Raw genomic sequence first — 20856 nt, 5'->3', positions numbered from 1 at the left:
TGCCCTGCCCTTCGGGGCTTCTTGTCATTGGGATCGCGGCTGCAGCCGCGTGGGGCTGATTCGTTCCTGAGCGGTTTTCACCTTTATAATCGGGATTGTGTACCCCATTCTGTACCAAATTACATATTGATACATACATGTGTGTGTATCTATCTATCTTATATACAATTACCTATGTAACTAACTATAGGCTAACACCAAATCAGTCTTCTGTGAATTATCCGTTTGTATGTGACTGCATTATGCATATTAATTTCTCCTTAGCGAAATGAAACATTGTGCTTAAGGGTTTTTAATCTTTAAACCTGGATATAATGTAATCATAGAATATCCTGGGTTGTGAGGGAATCACAAACTCCTGACTCCTGGCCCTGCACAGGACCCCCCCCAAGAATCCCACTAATGTGATTTTTATAGGGGTTCTAAATTTCTAAATTCTTGTTCTTAATTTCTGATCCAGTCTCTGGTTGTTAATAGGCCAATATAGTCCTGTCCTTTTTCTAAGCCTTAATTATCTCAAATTACCTTTCACTGCTTTGAAGGAAATGACATTCACACTTTAGTTTTTATATATTATAAATCCCTTCAAAATAAAAAAGCCCTGTGGTTCGTCACAGAAACTGCAGGAATTGATAATTACTCACATTTCTGTGTTTCTATCAGACATACAACAATGAGCAAGTCCAGGGCAATGATGACACCAAGCCAGTGACTCTGCACTCCCTGCCTGTGCTTGTTATTTTTCCCAGAAAGTGAAGGAGGAAGATTAACACATTTATGTAAATATTAAAAAGATAAAAAAAAAAAAAGCCACAGACAGCTTTTTCAGAATTTTCATTCAATTTTGTAATTCCTAATCATATTACCTGAATTTCTGAGAGACAATAAACTTCTGCAGTGAATTTGATTTGCTTCTAGTCCTCGAGAATTCAGCTAGAAGAAATCATTCACAGTCAAAGGGGAGTGTGGGTCTGGACAGGTTTTCTTTATTTTCTCAAAACTCTCCTGGCCCCAAGTGCTGCTGCCACTATCCCCAAAGACCCATAAATTACTGACTACAATACCGTACTTGGAGGAGGTTTTCTATAACACTTTGTACAGTGTCATTAAATTTGGAATTCATCTGCATAAAAGTAGATAATCAATTCCCATGCTTGGCATTGATGGAACTGGAATATTAATATTGGTAATTTGGATTATTTTCTGGTGTAGCTGTAGCAATTTTGAGATGCTGTGACAGACAACAAATCCAGGGAATGGGGAAGGAAGAACATAGCCCTTTGCTTCTAATTTGTTGCTAATCATTGCTCATCTTAACAAACAAAATTAATCTTAGCAGTGAAGAAAATTTCACTGGAGAGTGGCTACCTCATGGCTCAAGTGATGGGATTTGAAGATACCTCCCAAATTTCCAGCAGACACATTTTTGCCCCAAACCCACATCACTGCAGCCATTCACTGCTGACTCCAGGCCTTTGATCTGGGGCACGCCTTGGTTTTGAAGTATTTGCTTCACTCTTGTTTTAAATTCCATTTAATTGAATACAGAACGAGAGTTTTCTGTGCTCCAACATTCCAGGCACAGAAAACAGAAACATCTCAGTTTATTTGTGAGCCAGGCACTGGTACTCTGAGGCTGAAGGCAGCAGAGGGTATATTTAAACACCCAAATTATGCCTCTCATTGATGAGCCCTGCCTGGGCTTCCCTGTGCTGGACTTTAGAAGAAGCTTTCCTATCAGGTTCCTCCTGGCATCACAGAGATGCAAATTGGAGGAGTAAAAAATCTGACAAAAAAAAAAAAAAAAAGGTAATTAAATCCTTAATCCTAAAACCAGGAACTAGCAACCTGTTATGTGTAGGATAAAAGACTTTTTTTCCCTTTCTGAGCTGGTGGCCAGGTGTGTTTTCACACCCACCTGCTTCCCTCAGTATTTCAGCCTCCACCGTGCCTTTGTAGATTAGCCAGGCTTTGTTCCTGAGGACAAAAGTCCACCTCCACTAACAACTCACCAGAGCTCTTGGAACAGGATAACCTCAGGGATTTGCTTAAGGAGAAGCTCTTCAGGCACCAAAGTCTAAGATAAACAAAGCAAAAACTCGCTCAGGAGGTTCCTCAGCCACAGCTTGTCTATGAGCAGGGTGCTTTGCCATGCAGGGACAAGGAGAAGCAGCTTTGAAGAGTGAGAGGTTTATCTGGTTCTTGGGATGAAAGGAGAGATTGTGTGGTTGCATCCATTGAAAACCAAACTCGCACTGGCTTGGGAGTCAGGATTTCTGTCAGGATATTCAAAAGATGCTCAGGGAAATGATCAGAGATCGTGAAAGTGTTTTGGAGTGTCTCATCTCTTGTTCAGAATTAAAGCACCTCATTGCAGCTGGTAAGCCTCGTTCTGAAAGCAAAATACAATAAATTGAATTATTTCCTTTCGATGAAAATGATTTTATTTGCTTTTCCTGTGGTTTACAGTACGGACAAGCACAAGCTGGCCTGGGCAAGCAGAAAGGACAAGCTCATGGCCTGAGGTGCTGTGTTCCATCACGTTCTGTAAATTGTGAATTAAATTACTGTCCAACTATTTTAATTACCTGATTCTAAGGAGGTGCAGTTAATCAGAAAAACCTTTGTGTGTCATAAGCTGAGAATGAATTTCCCAGGAAGTTTGAAGCAGCACATTAACAGCATCAAATTTCATGGCGATGTCAATCAAGACAAGTAGCCCTGTCCCCCTCCTGGCACTTTCCTGCATACAATTGCCACTCAATTACCACCAGCCATTAATCAAGAGCACATTTTCATACAAAAAAGTCTGTGGCTCAGGGTTGTTATTTCTTTCTGTTGCCTTGTGACTTCAGTGCCTCACAGCCGGTTCTGTTAATGAATGGCACTTGATGGAAATAACACCGGCCTCTGCCCTTTTGCCTCGCTGAAAGTAGGAGCTGGGAAAAACTGGAACTCAAAAAAAGTAAAGAAAAGTAGACGTAGAGAAGGAGTGGGAGGATGGATAGAAAAGTAGAGGCTGAGATTTTAAAAAATGCCAAAAAGGTTGGAAGGCTGAAAAGTAGAGGTTAAAAAAGGGAGGGAGGCTGAAAGCTGATGCCAAAAAGGGGTGAGAGACTGACATGAGGGCAGAAGGAGAGGAGAGGGGGAAAGTTTAGGAATGGTGTTCACCCTTAGCACTGTAAATATTCCCAGAGTTACACAGGACATCGCTGGACCACACCCAGCAAGGAAAAGTTCACCTTTTATCAGGAAAAAGCTGAAATTCTGGGAAATGGTATCGTCAAGTCTCCACTGGAACCAATACAGACTTGGAGATCGTTTTTAAAGGATCCTGACTAATTCCCTTTGTGTTCCTGATCTTTCCACTCAGCGTTTTTATTGTGCCTTTCTAAGGAGCCCAGGTAAAATATGAGGAATGAGCCATCTTGCCTTAGGAAGAGGTGTAGATTTAGGATTTTAGGAAGAGGTTAGATTTAGGAGTATTTCCAAGATGCTTTTTGAAAGTGGGATTTAGTAAAGCGTTTAAAATGTCCTGACCTCGAGCATGTCCCCAGCCCTTTCATCTTCTCACCAGCTCTTGGCACGGGCAACAAACCTTAGAGGGGCAGCACTGGAATTTCTGCCACTTTGAGCATGGTGTGTTTGCCTTTTAATAACTTTAATATTCCAGCTGCAGAAACCCTGCTCCATCTGTTCTGTATGTGGGGACAGGTGACAGCCAGGGGCACTGTCTCAGCTGGCCTGGGAGGTTGTGCAGCAGCTGCAGTGGGATGAGGTGTCTGCTCATGCCCTGACGTGAAATTACATAACATGACAGAAAAACCTCTGGAAAAAATTCCTATCAAGTGTGCAGACTGTTTTTGTGTGTATTAGGCGTGTTTGGGTGCTGTAAATAGGCTGAGATGACTGTGCTCCCTGGCAGACTTCTCCCAGGTGCACAGAAAGCCATAGTCTGCCCAGCCCCACTGTGACTGCCCACGTGAGGAATTTGTTAGGATATTTCACACAGGAATCCAGACACTGTGCTTTAAATGAGGATAAAATGTGGACGTTGCTCACTTCCATTTGACTGTCAGCTCTCCTGGGCACGATGAAAGCAGCAGTGGGTCCCAGCTATTGAGCTCGCTCTGCTGTTGTATCTGGGGCTCCTGCAAGTCCTGTGTAGTGCTGCCAAGACCTTGGAGGGGATGGAAATCCTGACAGGAGAATGTGACTGCTCCACCATGGGGATTAGAGTTCAAAGTGCTCTCAGTCATGGTGTCCAGTTGTAGTCTCCAGCTGACAATGACCAGCAAAGTTCACAGAGACACAAAACCTATCGTGGGACTGCTGCTTGAGGCCTGCTGGTTTTCCAGCCTCTGTCTTTGACCCTTTCACCCCTGACAGCCAGGTAGTGAGGTTTAACCTCAGCTGGCAAAGCAGCACCACACGGCTGAACAAATAAAGCAAAAGCTGCACAAGCAAGCAAAGCTAAACAGGGAATTCATCCACTGCCTCCCTTGGCAGGAGGAGTTCCAGGAAGGCAGGGCTCCATCTCTGTAACAGGGACTTGGGAGGACAAACTCAGAATGTGTCCCCTTCCTCCTTCTCCCCCAGCTGTGTGTGCTGAGGGTGATGCCACAAGGTCTGGGGTACCCCTGGGGTCAGCTGGGATCAGCTGTCCTGGCTGTGTCCCCCCAGCTCCTCCCTGGTGAGGGGGAGGAGCAGGACAGGCCCTGGCTGTGTGCAATCCCTGCTCAGGGATAACTCAGACATCCCTGGGGTATCAGCCCTGTTTCCAGCACAGAGCCAAACCCAGCTGCTGGGAGGAAAATTAACTCTACCCCAACAAAACCAGCACACCAGGTGTGCTGTTAGTCTCCTGAGCATTAGAGGGACCAGCAGTGGCCCAAATTTTGTTCCTTTTCTGTCCATGGTCACCGATAGAGCCTTGGTGAGAACTCCTTGAGAGCAGACACAGATTAGGGGAGATAAGGGAGGGAGCAGACTGTGGGGCTACAGGGACATCAGATGGCCAGGGGGGTATGCTGTGGCTGAGCCCGGGAGCTGGGAAGGTCCTGGAGGCAATCTGCACCATGAGGCTACAGCAGAACACTCAGGGGGAAGGCAATGTGAGAGGGGCAGGTACTGCTGGCTTTGCTCTGAGAAGGTGCAGGAGGGCAGCAAACACAATCTGCCACTCTCAGGCAGATTGCTGTGGTCGGAGGGAATGTAGAAAAATTGGTTTATCACACATTATCTTAACTTGATTTGACTTCCTGGGGCACAGTGGCCTTGAGGTGAAGAACTATTGGTGCTAAATGAGAACTAGCCACTCTGCAGGGAGATAAACTAGACGGGCAGTGAAATGGGAACTAGATTTGGAGGAAAAAAACCCACTTTTAATTCTCTGTGCTGTTACTGAGATTCATTTTTTGGCAATAGCTGTGATTCAGAACCATTAACAAGAACGTTTTACCTGGAGAGAGTATTTACAAATCCCCAACAAGTGCAGGGACCAGAGTACAGCAATGTCATCCTCCTGGGCATGTACCAGTCCAGCTCCTCTGCTGACAGAGGGACATCTGGCTGCTGCTGGATAATATCCCTGTACAAATAACACCTCTCTGATGGTGTGCTTCTTGCCCTCTAGATGGTACTAAGCACTGAGTCTGAAATTGCTGATTAAACTGCCTGCTGTCAAAAACATTTTCAGGCTCTGGGGTTGTTAGGAAACCTCTTGGCTTTTCCGTGGTTTTGATCCACATCCAGCTTTATAAATAGGTGGGTTCTGTCCCATTCAGTGCCATCGTTAGTTCAGCATGGGAAATGGTGTGATGCAGATTAAAATAACGAGCCTGGAGGCACAGAGAACGTGTGTGAGTCTCAAGTGCTGCCGCCTTTGCTTTAGACAACATGTTCAACCCCCATATAGAGAATGACCCAGTTCCTATAAGGGTTGTTTTTGTGTTGGATCCTTATTAGATTTGGCTTTTATAATTCCTAGAGGCTTTGGGGTGTATAGAGGGAACACACATCAATGCCTTCCTCCCTGAGAAAGGGAGAGCAGTTCATGGTGCCAGGCAAAAAACGTGTACATTGGTTATCATCTGTAGGTAGGAAATTGTTTGCTTGGCTCAGAATTGTCCCCAGGTCTGGCATTCTGTTTTGCTGGGTTTTCCCCTGCAGACACACCAGAGCAGTCCCAGAGGGCAGCAAAGCCATCAGGCACTGATGGCAGGTCCACACTGTCACCTCTTCCCAGGCAGAAGAGCCAGGAAAGGCTTGGGTGAAAACACAGACTGGAGCTGGTCAGTGGGTGCTCCCCTTGGCTCACCTGAAAGGGATCAGGCAGGGTGACTGCTGCTGCCTTGCCCTTCTTGATGAGAATTAAACCAGAACAGCCATCAGCAAAACAAAAGCGACCTTGGCAAGTCAAACAGTTCATTTCAAACCTGTGATACCTGCATTTCTATAGCAACAAAAATAGGAGGTTTTGCTTACTAATAGTGTCTTGTACATCTAAGAATAGCCACATTTCCACAGAATTATTAAAAAAACCACACAAATGCTAGTTTGGATATTAAGATTAATATATTTAATCTTTCTTGTTTGTAAAACAAGACATAAATTTGTGTATAGATATAACATATTTTTGTATTTATATATACTATATACAGACAATAAAAAAATTTTTCCTCTGTATTAGACTGAGAGATTTATGGAGGAATGATATAGGCATAACGGGGAGCTTTGAAGAAACTCAGAGTTTCATACTAGGTCATTCCCAGGGAAAAGGAAAACACGTCTCCCTGTCAGCCTTCAGCACTGTAACAGGCCTTGCCCACCACGGACTGAAGTCCCACCTGGCTCTTCCACTGGATATTTGCTACATGGTTCTTGAAATCAGGAGGCTGTCCCCACAGCAGGATCCTCTGTGCCTTGCTGACAGCACGGCCCCAGTCCGGGACAGCCATGGGCCAGGGGAGGTTATTGCACTCCAAGGATGCACATGTTAAAAGCACATTTGTGCATTTCCATAGCTCCTATGGAAGAACGAGACATTTGAATGTGCATATTTATCAAAAACAATAGAGATGGGAAGCGACTGCTGGCACGGAGATCCCTGATCATCCCCAAGGGCTGGGGCGAGCTGGCTGGGTTGGACAGCTGCCCTCACCCCCGAGAGACCAGGGCTGTGACCTCCTGCCCAGGGCTGTGACCCTGCCCAGGGCTGTGACCCTGCCCAGGCCTGTGACCTCCTGCCCAGGGCTGTGACCCTGCCCAGCCGGAGGGGCTGTGACAGGGATGGGCACCAGGATCCCGATGGGAAATGAGCTGCAGTGGGTGGCAGGGTGAGGGCAATGCAATGTGTGACCTTGCATTTCTCTCCTTGCTCTGGTTTGGAGGGTAGGTGGCTGCAGGGACACACCAGTTAAGGCTGTCTCATTGATTATGTCTATTACTAGACTGGGAGGAGGAGGGGAACTTTGGGGTGGGAAGGAACACAACTAGCAATCATTTTACCATTCACCTAGGAGTGAAAACAAAACCCCCAAAACAATCAAAAAACCCCAACTCCAAGTAAATAACCACCTCAGAGAACTAAATAATGCTTCTTATGGCAGTCAGCCTGTTGAAGACAGAAAAAGAACCCCAACACCCTGGCAAAGAGGACAGCCCTTGCCTGGCCCATGGTCAAAGCTGATCCAGGGCTCCTCTCTGATGGTCACAGTGAAAAGAAATAGGAGAGGGTCTGGGCTGAGCCTTGGGGGCATGAGCCTAACCTTTGGAGAATGGTGTGAGAGTGGTCTCCCCTCAGCTCTTAGCCCACCTTCTGGCTTGCAGTGATCAAAGATCAGTCAATCTGGGTTCCTTGCAGGGTCTCTAGCATGGATTCAGCCATCCAGAAGAGGAACACAGAATTGTTTTGGTTGGAAAAGACTTCTAATATTATTGAGTCCAACCATTCCCCAAGCACTGCCAAGCACATCACTAAACCATGTCTCCAAACGCCACAACTACAGGTCTTTTAAACACCTCCAGGGATGGTGACTCCACCACTTCCCTAGGCAGCCTGTTCCAAAACCTGACCACCATCAGTGAAGACATTTTTCTTACATCCAATCTAAACTTCCCCTGGCACAACATGAAGCCTTTTCCCTCATCCTGTCACTCGCTACCTGGGGGAACAGACCGAGCCCCACCTGGCTGCTCCCTCCTGTCAGGAGTTGTGCGGAGCCACAAGGTCCCCCCTGAGCCTTCTTTTCTCCAGGCTGAGCCCCTTTCCAGATCCCTCAACTTCTTCTCATCAGACTTGTGTTCAGACCCTTCCCCAGCTCCGTTCCCTTCTCTGGACGTGCTCCAGCCCCTCAGTGTCTTTCTTGTCATGAGGGGCCCAGAGCTGGACACAGGATTTGAGGAGTGGCCTCACCAGTGCCCAGGCAGGGGACAGTCACTGTCCTGGTCCTGCTGGCCACACCATGGCTGGGACAGCCCAGGTGCCACTGGCCTCTTGCCCACCTGGCACACCTGGCTCCTGTTGAGCTGGTGTTGGCCAGCACCCCCAGGGCCTTTCCTACCAGGCACTTTCCAGCCCCTCTGCCCCAGGCTGGAGCTGCAGGGGGTTGTTGTGACCCAGGGCAGGACCTGGCTGACCTTCACACAGTTGGCCTCAGCCCAAGGACCCAGCCTGTGCAGATCCCTCTGCAGAGCCTTCCTGCCCTCTGCACAACATTCCCACCCAAACTGGTGTCATCTCTAGACTGACTGAGGGTGTCCTCAAAAGTTACAAAGCAGGACAGGCCACAGCACTGAGCCCTGGGGAACACCACTGGTGATGGCCCCAGATGGATTTAGCTCCATTCCCCACCACTCTCTGGGGCCCACCCATCCTTCCATCCATCCATCCATCCATCCACCCACCCATCCATCCATCCATCCATCCATCCATCCATCCATCCATCCATCCATCCATCCATCATCCATCCATCCATCCATCCATCCATCCATCCATCCATCCATCATCCATCCATCCATCCATCCATCCATCCATCCATCATCCATCCATCCATCCATCCATCCATCCATCCATCCATCCATCCATCACCCATCCATCCATCCAGTTTCTCCAGGAGAATGCTGAAGAACACAGTGAAGAACACAGTGTTAGATTTTTTACTAAAATCTAGGCAGACAACATCCACAGCCTTTCCTTCACCCACAGAGTCACCCAGTCATAGCAGGAGGCCTGGCTGCTCAAGCAGCCCTGCCTTTCCCCTGTGCTGGCTGGCCCTGATCCCCTGTATGTGCCATGTGATGGCACCCAAGACCATCTGCTCCGTGACCTTCTTGGCACCGAGGTCGGACTGGCAGTCCTGTAGGTCTCTGGATTGTCCCCACTCGCAGGCATTAAGCCCTTGCCTTTGGCACAGGCTGTGCCTGTGCTCGGGACTAGAGCACTGGGGCCTAAGCTGTGACAGCAGAGCCCAGCAGGGTGCCCTAGCTCTGTCCCAGCATTATGGCAACCAGCCCCTGCTGGGACTACTTCCCAAGCCCTAGCACAGCAGCAGGGGCTTGCACCCAGAGATCCCTTCTGCTGCTAATTACGCTGTGTTTGTGGGCCAGGAAGATCCTGGAGGCAGAAGAGTTGTTTACGTGGCAAGACACTGGTTTGGCTCCAGACTGCCCAAGTGAAGCCAGGAGATAGCTCACTGGCCCACCACAAACTGTGACAAAGGCCTGCACGAGCGAGGCCCAGAACCCCATGGAACCAAACTGGTGTGGAGATGGGGTGCCTGTACCTCCTAGGTACTGTCACCAACAAGCCAGTGTGGGAGAACAAGCAGAGAAGCTGCTTGAGTCCCTGGGCCAGCTGATTGCACAGCTTGTGACCAGGCATGAATTCACCCTTCAAACCCATCACCAACACAACCATCCAATCTGCAGAGATCAAAGAGTGTCTTGGCTATGGCAAACCCTGGTAAACGTGGGCCTGCAGACATAGCATCCTCACCAGACCCGTGACATTTGAGAGCATGGCCTGGCACACACTGCCTTGTTGGTCTTCACAGCTGGCTTTACTTATTGATCAATGTCTTTAGGGAACGTGTGAGAGTGCTCACGACCGTGGCGACCGTGGCTGACTGGCGGGTGAGCTGCTCCACAGTCTGCTGGTGGCTCAGCGTTCTGGCCGTGGACTCCTCGGCAGCCTTCAGGAGGAAGGTGTAGTTTCTCACCACCTCCTCCACCTTCGTCAGCAGCTCTTGGCGCTGGGACTCCGAGCGCACGACGTACACCAGCCTCACAAAGGTCTCGATGAGGCTGCTTAGCACCTGGAAGCTGCTCGTGATGGCGGAGAGCATGTGGGTGGGACTCTTGTCGACGGCGGCCACGCGGCGGCAGGACGCCCGGAACTCCTTGAACTTGAGGGCCAGCTCCTGCTTGTACTCAGCCAGCTGGGAGATGTAGGGTTTGCAGTCCCGGACCTCAGGACTCAGCACACACTGCCTCAGGATGGTCAGGAGCTCATTGGTGTCCAGCTGCACCTGCAGAAACCCATTGGGAAAGCTGTAGGCATGGCCTCGAAGGGTGTTGATCTTTGCCAGGCTCCCCTCAAAACTGGAGGTCCTTAAATCTATTTCCTGGGTCTGGCTCTCATTGGGACTGCTGCAGGCTGTTGCATCTAGGACCTGAAGAGTCCTGCTCATGACTGGGACCATCTGATTGTCCAGCTTCATTCCCGGGAGTATCTGCATGGGGATAGAATAGGACAGCTCATCCTTCTCGCTCCCATCATCTGCTACATCGCATTTTCTGTAGTAGAAGCAGTACCGGATGGAGCAGCACTTCTCATCCTCCATGTCTTCATCCTGCAGCTCAGCAGGACTTGGGTACATCTCCTCCTGGACAGAGAACACTGCTGAACCCTTCTGGTTCTTTTTGTCCTGTGCTATCTGGACATAGGAGGGGTCAGCCACTCCAGAGGCTTCCTGGATTTTGCTCTTCGGAACAGGACAGAGGATGCTGGGCTCAGGCTCTTTCTGGGGGCCTTTCTGCTTGGTTGTGTAGATGTTCTGGTAGACATCAGAGGACAAGGATGTCCTATCAGTCTTGTCTATTTCACTAACACTGTAGCGACGCAAGAGCTTCCTGTAGTGGGGTGCACTCATGCACTCCCCTCGGGAGGTGCACGTTGTCAAACAGGACATGTCTTTCTCTGCATCCGACCGGTTGTCTCTGGACTCTAAACTTGTGGATCGAATCCGTTTGCCCTTGGAAGGGCTGCTCAAGCTGGTCAGCCTAATGGCTTCTACCTGCTTCTGGTCATCTGCATCTTTATCCCTGCCTCGCCTCTCCACTTCTGGTATCATCAGCTGGTTGGGGGGTGGCCTCATTCCCCTGCAAATCCGCTTGCAGTCACAGCTCCGCCTTTGCTCCCTGGACATCCCTGGGACTTTTTGCACAGGACTGCTCCTCAGCTGGCAGCTGCAGCGCCCAGGGGCAGGCGGGTGCAGATACTCCTGTGGCGGGAGGTCACCTTTGCTCTTTGGCTTGAGCAGCTCTTCAAGGAATTCCAGCTCATACTGCTTCACCTTCTGCAGCTGGGCCTGCCGCTCGTCCGTCTCCTTCTTCAGCCGGGTGGGAAATGTTGCAGAGAACAGGTTCCTAAGCCTGAAGGGAGCTTTTGGGGCTTTGGGTTTAGCTGGGACATCAGCGTCTTGTTGGGTTACCTCCAGGACTTTTTCTACTTTTTTGGAAGGCACAGTGCTAACCTGCAGGCTCTCAGATCTGGGCATCAGCTGGATTGGCCCTTTGGCTTCCTCACTGGTGCTTCGGAAAGTGCTACCAGGTGATGGAGAGTGCACATTGCTGCTCTCAGCTTTTAAGATTTTGGCTGAGCTTTCCTGTTGTATTTTCTGTCCTTGGTTTGAAGGAGCTGTGTGTTTCTGCAAGACGAGGCTTATGGCTTCCCCACCTGCCTTCTGACCTGTCTCTCCACTTGCAGCTTTTCCTGCAGCATCTCTACTCACTTTTTGCTGGTAGCTTTTAGAGGCAAAAGTCTTACTGGACATCATTTCCTCGCCTGCTGAGGCGAGGTGGAAAGCTTCAGCCTGGCTGCCAGGAGCTTCCTTAGGACTTGGAGAAACTTCACAGTGCTGCTGCAGAGAGACTTGCTGCTGCTGCTGCTGCTGCTGACAGTTGCATAATGTTTCTGCAGTTTGTGGACCTCCTTTAAGTGTCAAAGGCTTGCTGCTGGCTGATGCACAGCTGCTGGTACCATTCATGTTCTGTTCTTTTAAGGCTGATACCACTTGGGGAGCTGAGGCTTTTGCATTTGCCACCTGCTGCAGAGCAGCTGAAACGATGGCTGAAGTGACACTGCTTTTCTGATCCAGAAGGAGCTTGGAGCTCGGCTGCACCTCTTTGGGCATCTTCTCTTGTAGATCCTGTGCCCGCTCCCTGCTTGGGGCTGCTGTGGCATGCAGAGATACCTCAAAGGCAGCTTTTGTGTGACCTGCACCTTTGCACTCAGAGCTTGGCACTGAAGCCCCCTTGCTCTGCTCACTGAGCTGCGGGGTCTGCCCCGGCTGGGCAGCCGAGGTGCAGCTCTGCTCCCCGTGCTGCTGCTCCTGCTTGCTCTTGCAGTTGGGAAGGCTGGGATTTTGGGTAGAGAAGGCTGGCTTCAGTGAAGGGCTCGGGTCCTGGCGGCTCAGGGGGTAGGGTGAGGTGAGAACTGCCTGGGCAGCACAGCTCTGGATTCGGAAAGGCAAGTCCTTCCTGGCCAGGAGGTTTTCTTTGTTGATGTGTTGGGTGAGGAAGTAGGCTGCGTTCTGATGCTGCTTCATAGCAGAGACCATCTCTGAGACATCGGTCAGCTCTGAGGAGTTCGTTTCGTGGCCAGAGTCCAAGGATGACTCAGGAGTGATGGCAGCCAGGACAATAAGACCTGAGGAGGGACACAAAGAAAACCCCACAACAATCCTCACACCACAGCGCTGTGTGGAGGAGAGGGGAACTCCTTGTGGCAGGAGGGTCCCAGGAATGCAGGGCACATTGGAGAAACTTCTGTCACTTCTCACAACTAAGAATAAAGGCTTGCAAGGGAAATCACTTTGTCAGCACTGAGCTGGCTTGATAGCTCAATTCAGCAAGAGCTTCTGGCCCAGGAAAAGATCCTGTGAAGCTTTCCATTGTTGGTGGTAGCAGAGCTATAGGGATGTCTCTGGCACATGAAAGAAAACTGGGCAGCAGGTACTCTGCCATAGTGAGTAGGGCAACCAAGGTGGGCAGAGGGACAAAGGACTGTGCTGCCAGCAGGCTGGTCCCAGAGTCACCCATCTGGCAGCAGGTTTGCCTTGTGAAGGGCTCACACACTGCAAAACTGGGTGGGAACCTGCAAAGACCCAAGGCCCAAGGTCCCAGCTGAGTGGGGTCACAGTGGGGAGGAACTCATGCTCATAGTACTGGTTAGAGACTCGCCCCAGCATCGTGGCATATAGCAGATATGGGATAAACCAAGAGACTCCTTCAGCCTCTGTCAGGGAGAGGAGTCCCACCTCAGCTTCTTAGAAATCTTCTGAGCAGCAAATTGGCTGCTCCTGCTACAGCCTGCTGCCACAACTTAGTTTTTAGGAGAAGCTGCTTCACAGTCACTTATAGGATGGGAGGAGCCTAAAGGGAAGGATGTACAATAGGAAAGAAAGGCTACAGGGAACAAAGGGAGTCACAGCCACTAAAATACCTGCTGTCTGCTGTGGAGGGGGATGTGGACAATCCTCTGAAGCAGCCAGGGCTTCCAGTGCCTGCAGGGTGGACACCAGGGCATCATCCAGCTCTTGGGCATGGTCCCGGACGGTGCGTGGCTGCACGCTGTCGATCAGAGTGACCGGGATCTCGTCGTACAGGATGCCACAGAGGTGCCGGCCCTGCTCCTGGCCCTGGGCAGCCGCCCGGCGCTTGGGGTCGTCCTCGTCGGAGCTGTTGTCTCGGAAGCCAGGAGGGGGGGCGGCGATGGCGGGGAGCAGGGACGTTGTCTCGTCTTCTTCCTCGTCATTATTCCCGGGAGGGGGGAGCGATGTCAAGTCCACCATGTTGTCGCGGGTGCTGCCAGGCTTGCCCCCCGTGCCCGAGGCCAGCCGGCTCCTGATCTTGGCTTGGCAGGACTCGCAGTAGAAGTGGGAGCTGTCGCTGCGCAGGTGGGTGTCTATGGTGTGTGCCCGGGCCCTGCTGGCGTGCCTGTCTTGCTCAAGGCCATCTGGGTCACACTCCTTAGCTACCCCGTTGTAGCCTTGGCCAGAGCTTTTGGAAGTGGGGTCAGATTTGGTCCTGGGACGAGTTTCCTCAAAAAAAATCAGGTTTTCATTGATATCCGTCCCGCTCTCTCTCTCCTTCCTCTGCTCTCGCATGTGCAGGTAGCAGAAGCGGATGAGCTCCGAGTCCGAAGCCCTGGTGGCAGAAGCCCCGGCTGCTCCGGTGACAGTGGCAGAGCCACCCACCAGCCCATTCTCCTTCTTTCCCACGTGCCCTGCCGTGGCAGGCCGCTGGAAGTTGTGTGCGTTGATGTAATCTAAACCAAAACCACAAGAGGCACGTTAGCAGCAGCACCGGGATGAAGGGAGAACAGTGGGAAGCTCCTGCTCACCCTGGAGAAGCACCCGTGTGCTCTCTGCCCTCCAGCCCACAGCACGCAGCACTGCAGTGGGACAGCACAGTCAGGCCACCTGGCTGGTCCTTTGGAAAACCTGCTGGGCCTGTCTGCCAGGAATGAGGGTAGGAGAAATGTCCTGCACCACAGAAGGAGCTGGAAGGGACATTTCAAGGCCATCTGGTGCAATCCCCCTGCAGTGAGCAGGGACACCAACTAGATCAGGTTGCTCAGAGCCATGTCCAACATTCAAGGAAATCTTGAATGTTTCCAGGGATGGGAACCTGGGCCTACACCTCACCACTCTCATCATAAAACCCCTCCTCCTTGTAGCTAATCTGAATCTACTCTCTTTCAATTTAAAGCCACCGCCCCTTGTCCTACAACTACAAGCCCTGTTAAACAGCTTGCCTGGAGCCTTCTCTTCTCAAGACTAAACCCTCCAACTCTCTCACCTAGGAGAGGTGCTCCAGCACTCTGATCATCTTCATGGCCTCCTCTGGGCTCGCTCCAACAGGTCCATGTCCTTCCTGTGCTGGGGACCCCAGAGCTGGAGGCAGCACTGCAGGTGGGGTCTGACCAGAGTGAGCAGAGGGGCAGAATCCCCTCCCTTGATCTGCTGGTCATGCTGCTCTTTGGGCAGCCCAGGACACACTTGGCTTGCTGGGCTGTGAGCTCATGCTGCCAGCTCATTCCCAGCCTCTCACGCACCAGCAGGTCCTCAGCAGGGTTGCTCTCCATCCTTCATCCCCCATCCTGGATCAGTGCTGGGGTTGCCCCGACCCAGCTGCAGCACCTTGCATTGGCCTTGTCAAACCTCATGGGATTCCCATGGGCCACTGCTGGAGCCTGTCCAGGTCCCTCTGGCTGTCACTCTGTCCCTCAGGCATTTCAGCTGAACGACTCAGCTTGGTGTCATCTGCAAACTTGCTGAGGGTGCTCTCAATCCACTGTGTCCTTGATAAAGGCATGAAACAGTGCTGGTCCCAGGACAGGCCCCTGAGCGGGATCTCTCTGCTGGGGCCAGGGCTGGCAGAGCCAGAGGAGGGCTGGCCAGCACAGCTGACACTGGGGCACAGGGATGTGGGTGCTGCATCACTGACCCCCCAGCTGTGTCCCGAGGGCAGCAGGAACAGCCCAGCTGCTCCGACAAGGACCTCCAGCCTCAGCCTGCCAGCTCACATGCTATATGGCAAGAAGGTATTGTTGCCATTTTTGGGTAATGTTGGCCACACCAAGCAGTGTTCGTCAGGAGACTACTAAAAGTGGAGTAATATTGCCTTTTGGGGAGACATCCACTGTAGTTTGGCTGTGTTCCAGTGAGAGTGTCCCAGCCCCTTGTCCCTCACTGCCTGTGTGTTATTTCTATCTGGCTGGCTATAACAGAGCCCATTGCTCTTGCTGTTAAGTATCTCCCAGTGACAGCCTCCCCTTGCTCCCTTGTGCAGGTAAAGCGGCTGAAATACAACTTGAATTTCTGGCCAGAGGTGCATCCCTCAGAGGGGCACTGTCTGCATTGCTGTGCTGAGAGTGGCTGCCGGGGGATGCAGGTTCTGTCTGACCAAGGATAAATTAAATCAAATAACTCCTAATTAAATTCATTAGCTCAACAAATTGGACAATTTGTCTCCCCAAACACATGTTTGTATTATACTGTTCATCACCTGCAATGCTAAAATCCCAATAAAAACCAAATCTCTTTGATGCCTGGCCATGGCAGCGCCCAGAAATGACGGCTGTGTGAGGGAGCACAAGGCTGCTGCAGCTGGGGACGTGTGGGCTTTAGAAGGGTGGCAAAGGCTGAGGCAGAGGCTTGCAGGCTGCCCATGCCGAGCCAAGGCCTGCTGCTGAACAGGGCCAAACTCCAAAAATCCAAAATCCAGCTGCTGGCTGCTCAGGAAGGAGAAAATGTCCTGAGAAGGAGCTGAGAGAGCAACTAAGGGCACAGAGCTGCTTGGCTGCTGGTGGCTGATGGTGAGAGTGGGGAGAAGAGGGCCAGGGAGGTGAATCACCTGTGTAGCTCCAGCATGGCACAATGGAGGGCAAGGCTCTGGCACACGGCTCTGCAGGGAAATGCAGAGAGATGGATCTCACTGACAACATTCAGACAGCGTGTGCATTTCTAAAAATGTCTGCTGTTCAGCAGGAGGCTCTAATGGGCCTCAGGGAAGATGGATGTGCTCCTCTTCTAGGTAAAAGCATGGGCCAAGGCTTGATTTTACATTTAAGATTCTGGCACAGTCTGCCTGCAGCCTGGGAAGTCTGGGCTAACTTAATTCATCCCAGTGGGGCTCTCTCCTGCAAGGATGTGCTAATGATCAGCAGTCCTGCTCCCTGTGATCCGCCCAGCTCTGACAGCTCAGCCTGAGCCCTGCAGAGAGCAGCCTGCTGCCCCAGCACACCCTAAACCCACTCCTTCTGCAGGGTGCCTGAGCGACTGGGCTGAGTGCACTGGGTGTGCACGGGAACTGCTCCACTGCCCTGCTCACAGAGGTTTTCAGTGCACCCAGGAGGATCCACAGCCATCCAGAGAGGGGCTGGACAGACCCATCGCTGTCCTACCCTCACTGTGACTCCCTCTCAGTCTCACTCCTGCCCCTGCGGAGTTCCATGGGTTACTTGGGACTGTCAACAACAGGGCAAGATCTACAACTCTTTTTGGTAGAGGTTTGGACCATGGCCCTGAAGCAAAATCTCATGAAAAAAATCTGGCTACTGTCACAGTAGCTAGAATGTGGAAAAACACCACTTGCACGTGCTGAAACATCCCCTGAGAGGCCAGGAACTGTGGGTGCTGCCAGCCTCCTTCCAAGCCCTCAGCTGTGGGGTGCCCTCCACTTCTCTGGGTTCCCACAGCCATGTGCCCCATGTGTCCCTGCAGCCCACATCAGGGTGGCACTAGCCAGGGAAGGACCGCTCTGATGACAGTTAAACCAGTTTAGCTGCAAACACCCTCTGCTCACAGCAAAATGTGATTAAAGACATTTCCATAAGGGCAAGCAGGGCAGAGCACAGTGACAGCTGTCAGTCAGAGGCACAGAGGAAGAAAGGAGAGAAAACTGCTTATACTTACACCAAAATCACCTGCCAGGCCTTTTCTGGATTCACTGAGGTTGCTGCAGATGCTTTCCTGATCCCTCTTGTGAGTGTGTCTTCCCACAGGCGCCAAATCCATGTTTGGGTGCCTTCCTCAAAGGCACCAAGTGCTTTCCCAGGGACCCCATGAGCTCTCTGCACTCCCCCATTCCCCAAGCCAGGCCCATCCTGAGAAGGGAGTTTTGACACTGGCAGCTAAACTGAGGTCTTGTCACAGCTCTCTGGAGCTGCAATGTCACTTGAGAGGTCTGGGAGGGACCTTCCACAGGCAGCTGGGTTGGTATTTTGCCCATCTCCAGTCACTGAACCCATATTTTACATTTCCTATGCAAAATATATTGGATGTGAACCCCTGCATGGAACAGCAGCGTGTAGTTCATGGTTGGCTCTTGTTTGAAATCACTCTTGAGAATCATTGCTCTTTTTGGAGGGTGCCTCACACCTGCAATCCATCCTTAAAGGACAGCATTGGTGCCTGTTGGGATGGAAGCTCCTGCTGTGTCCAGACCAGCCTTCTGCTCCAGAAAAGCTGGGACAGCCAAATTTCCTTCCTGATTGAGGAAACCAGCAGAGCAGCCATGGCAGGGCTGTCTGTGAGGCTCAGCCCCCAGGCTGGGGCAGCAGGAATGCAGCCCCTGAGCTCACACACTCAGCTGGGTCTCTGGAGCAGGATGCCAGCCAGGGAACGTGTGCTGCATCCCTGCAGCAGTGCACAGGCTGCTCTGGGAGGACCCAGCATGTGGCTGGCAGCTTTACAGGGCTTCTCAAACAGCACCTCCTGGAGCTGCTCCAGGAGCTGCCACCACAGCTCACGGGGAGTGCTTAGGGCCTGAGCTGATAGCACAAGTCATTTTGGCTGATCCAAAATGAGGACCTGTCTCCCTGCTCCTTGCTTTCTGGCTAAAGAGGGAGTCTGCTGGCTCTCAAGGTGAATGGGAGCAGAGGGGAGATGTCAGAGAAAGCCTTCCCCTTCCTAATGCTGCAGAGTGCTGAGCACAGGGAGGGAGGAGGCTGGGGAAGGGGCTGGCACAGAAAGCAGAGGCTGAAACGTACCTGCCTTGATAATCTGAGGTGGGGGTGGCTGGCTGGGGGCCCTGGACAGGATCATCTTCTTGGAGTCCACCAGGAGCCGGCAGTAGCCTGCGATCAGGCAGGCAAAGTTGGTGGCTTCAGGCCACTCCATCAGCAACACCAGCGGCTGGAAGGCAAGAGAGGTGAAGAACATGAAGGCCACTGGCTCAGCTGGTGGGGACCAGAGCTCCACAGGGGCTGTGCTGGGCCCTGCACTGGTGGAACTGGTGAGCTGCTGGTGCTCCCAGCACTCCCATGTGAAAAACCAACCAGCACAGCCTGGCTCCAGCTCACCCCACAAATGGCTGTGCACAGGAGAGCGTCTGGCTGCAGCTGTGATTGCTGCTGGCTGACTCCCCTAAGGATGAGGGACCCACAACAATGTCCTTCTGATCCTTCGTGTGCATGTCAGTGCCCTGAGCCCACCTGCAACACCTGTTCAACCATCAGGGCTTCGGGAGGAGCACAGGGACTTTGGGAGTCTCCAGCTGCCAGAACCCCTCCTGCATTGCAGGCACCGTGTCTCCCTCCCATAAGTTAAAACATCTGCTTCCAGCAAGATGCCAAAGGGGCCAAACCCCATTACAGGTTCCCCCAGCTACTGCTCTGAGACTGTGGATCTTATTTAAACCTAACCCGCTGGAAAATTAAATTTGTGCTTAGGAGCAGATGGTGCCTTCCCTTTTAGGAGAGCATTTATTTGCATGCTAAAAAAGATCTTTGCTTTAAAGAGAAATAAAACTCAGACATGATCTGTGTGACACATATAACCTCACAGCACAATCCAGCAGCAGACAGTGTGAGTCCCAGTTCCCCGACTGTCCTAAGGAGATCAGCCAGCCCAGGGAAGCTGCTGGGGTGGGATTCACTCTCAGCCAGCAGTGAGGCCCTGTGCACTGCTGGGAGCAGGCTGGGCAGAGCAGTCTGTGTCAGCACAGCTCCCCTGAGAGGTCCATGCTCCATCTGAGCCCCCAGCACTGCTCAGGACAGACCTGTGAGATGGAGAAAATTGACAACAGTTGTGGCAAAGGCAGCTCCTGCCCTCAGCCACCCCTTGCACAACGCACCTCCACCTAAAGGGCCTTTGTACCCAGGTACAGGGGATTTCTGAGCCGCCTGGGGATGCTGAACTGCTGCTGTCTCAGGCTGCCTGTCCTGCCATGCTCGGCCTCTTGCACACTGAGAGCCCTCCAGGACTCAGAAGAACTCATGTACCACATTCAGGGAACACCAAGGCTGTTTTAAAAAACACTTAAGCCTACACAGTGTGAAAAGCATTAAAGCTATTTTGGTTTTCTTTAAAACCACAAGAGGTTCCTGGTACCCACTGGCCATTTTTGTGCTCTGCTTAATATTTGCTGCTGTGAGCCACCATGGTGAATCTGGCAAAGGAAGGCTCACCTTAGGCCAGAGTGTCATGCTCTGGACCATAAAGTGCAACAAATTTGGGTGTGAAGCCATCAGCCCTGGGCAGAGCTGCATGAGATCCCCAAGCCACGCCAGCCCCTGGCAGATTTCTCCCAGGGCCAGGGTAAAGAAGTTCCCTCTTTGGCTGATGTGCAGGAAGATAAAGGAAAAGAAATAACTTGATGTGGAAGAGAAGTAGCCTGATAAGTGAACATGCTCTGCTGAGAGGCTCTGCCCCTGCCTGCTTGACAAGGCTCTTTCTGAATCTTGGAAAATAAACCTGAGATGACACAGATCAAAGGGGAAGTATCAAACCAGGGGGAGAGGAGTGAAGAGGTTCTCAACATAGCTCAAAGGAGGCAGGCATGCAGTGGTGGGGAGGTGACACCTCTTAGCCCAGCTCCAGTCTTGGCATAAGTGATGAAAGGAAACCATGTGTTCTGTGTATGAAGCATCCTTAAAACAAGTGGCTTCTACACAGGGCTGAGCCCTCCTGGATTTTTCCAGCCATCTGTTGAATGAGGACATATTTGTGCATTTTCCCTGCTCCGTTCTGCAAGGTTTGGAGTGTCAGCAGCAAGGGAGGGAGCAAATCCCAGTGGGAGGGAGGCAGTGGCTGATAAACACCCACTGCTGGGAGATTAAACCGAGAG

The 20856-nt window shown here is 51.5% G+C and overlaps 1 protein-coding gene across 5 annotated transcripts in view; it reads right to left on the bottom strand.

Annotated features, from left to right (window-relative positions):
• Window positions 1–6557: 6557 nt before the first annotated feature.
• FRMPD3 (FERM and PDZ domain containing 3) overlaps window positions 6558–20856 on the bottom strand; it is a 62908-nt gene continuing 48609 nt past the window's right edge. For 3 of the 5 annotated variants that reach the window (XM_030272307.4, XM_030272308.4, XM_072929272.1), the window contains 3 exons: window positions 18779–18923; window positions 13727–14551; window positions 6558–12931 (listed from right to left, as the gene is read on the bottom strand). In XM_030272307.4, the coding sequence (XP_030128167.4) occupies window positions 10062–12931; window positions 13727–14551; window positions 18779–18923 (3840 nt within the window). In that variant the 3' untranslated portion in view covers window positions 6558–10061. The remainder of the gene's footprint in view (window positions 12932–13726; window positions 14552–18778; window positions 18924–20856) is intronic. The other 2 variants (XR_012056067.1, XR_012056068.1) reach the window with 2 other exon arrangements.

The sequence above is a fragment of the Taeniopygia guttata genome, chromosome 4A (assembly GCF_048771995.1).
Source record: "Taeniopygia guttata chromosome 4A, bTaeGut7.mat, whole genome shotgun sequence".
NCBI lineage: Eukaryota > Metazoa > Chordata > Aves > Passeriformes > Estrildidae > Taeniopygia > Taeniopygia guttata.
Note: the sequence above shows the minus strand (reverse complement) of the source record. Positions and strands in the feature narration are given on the sequence as shown.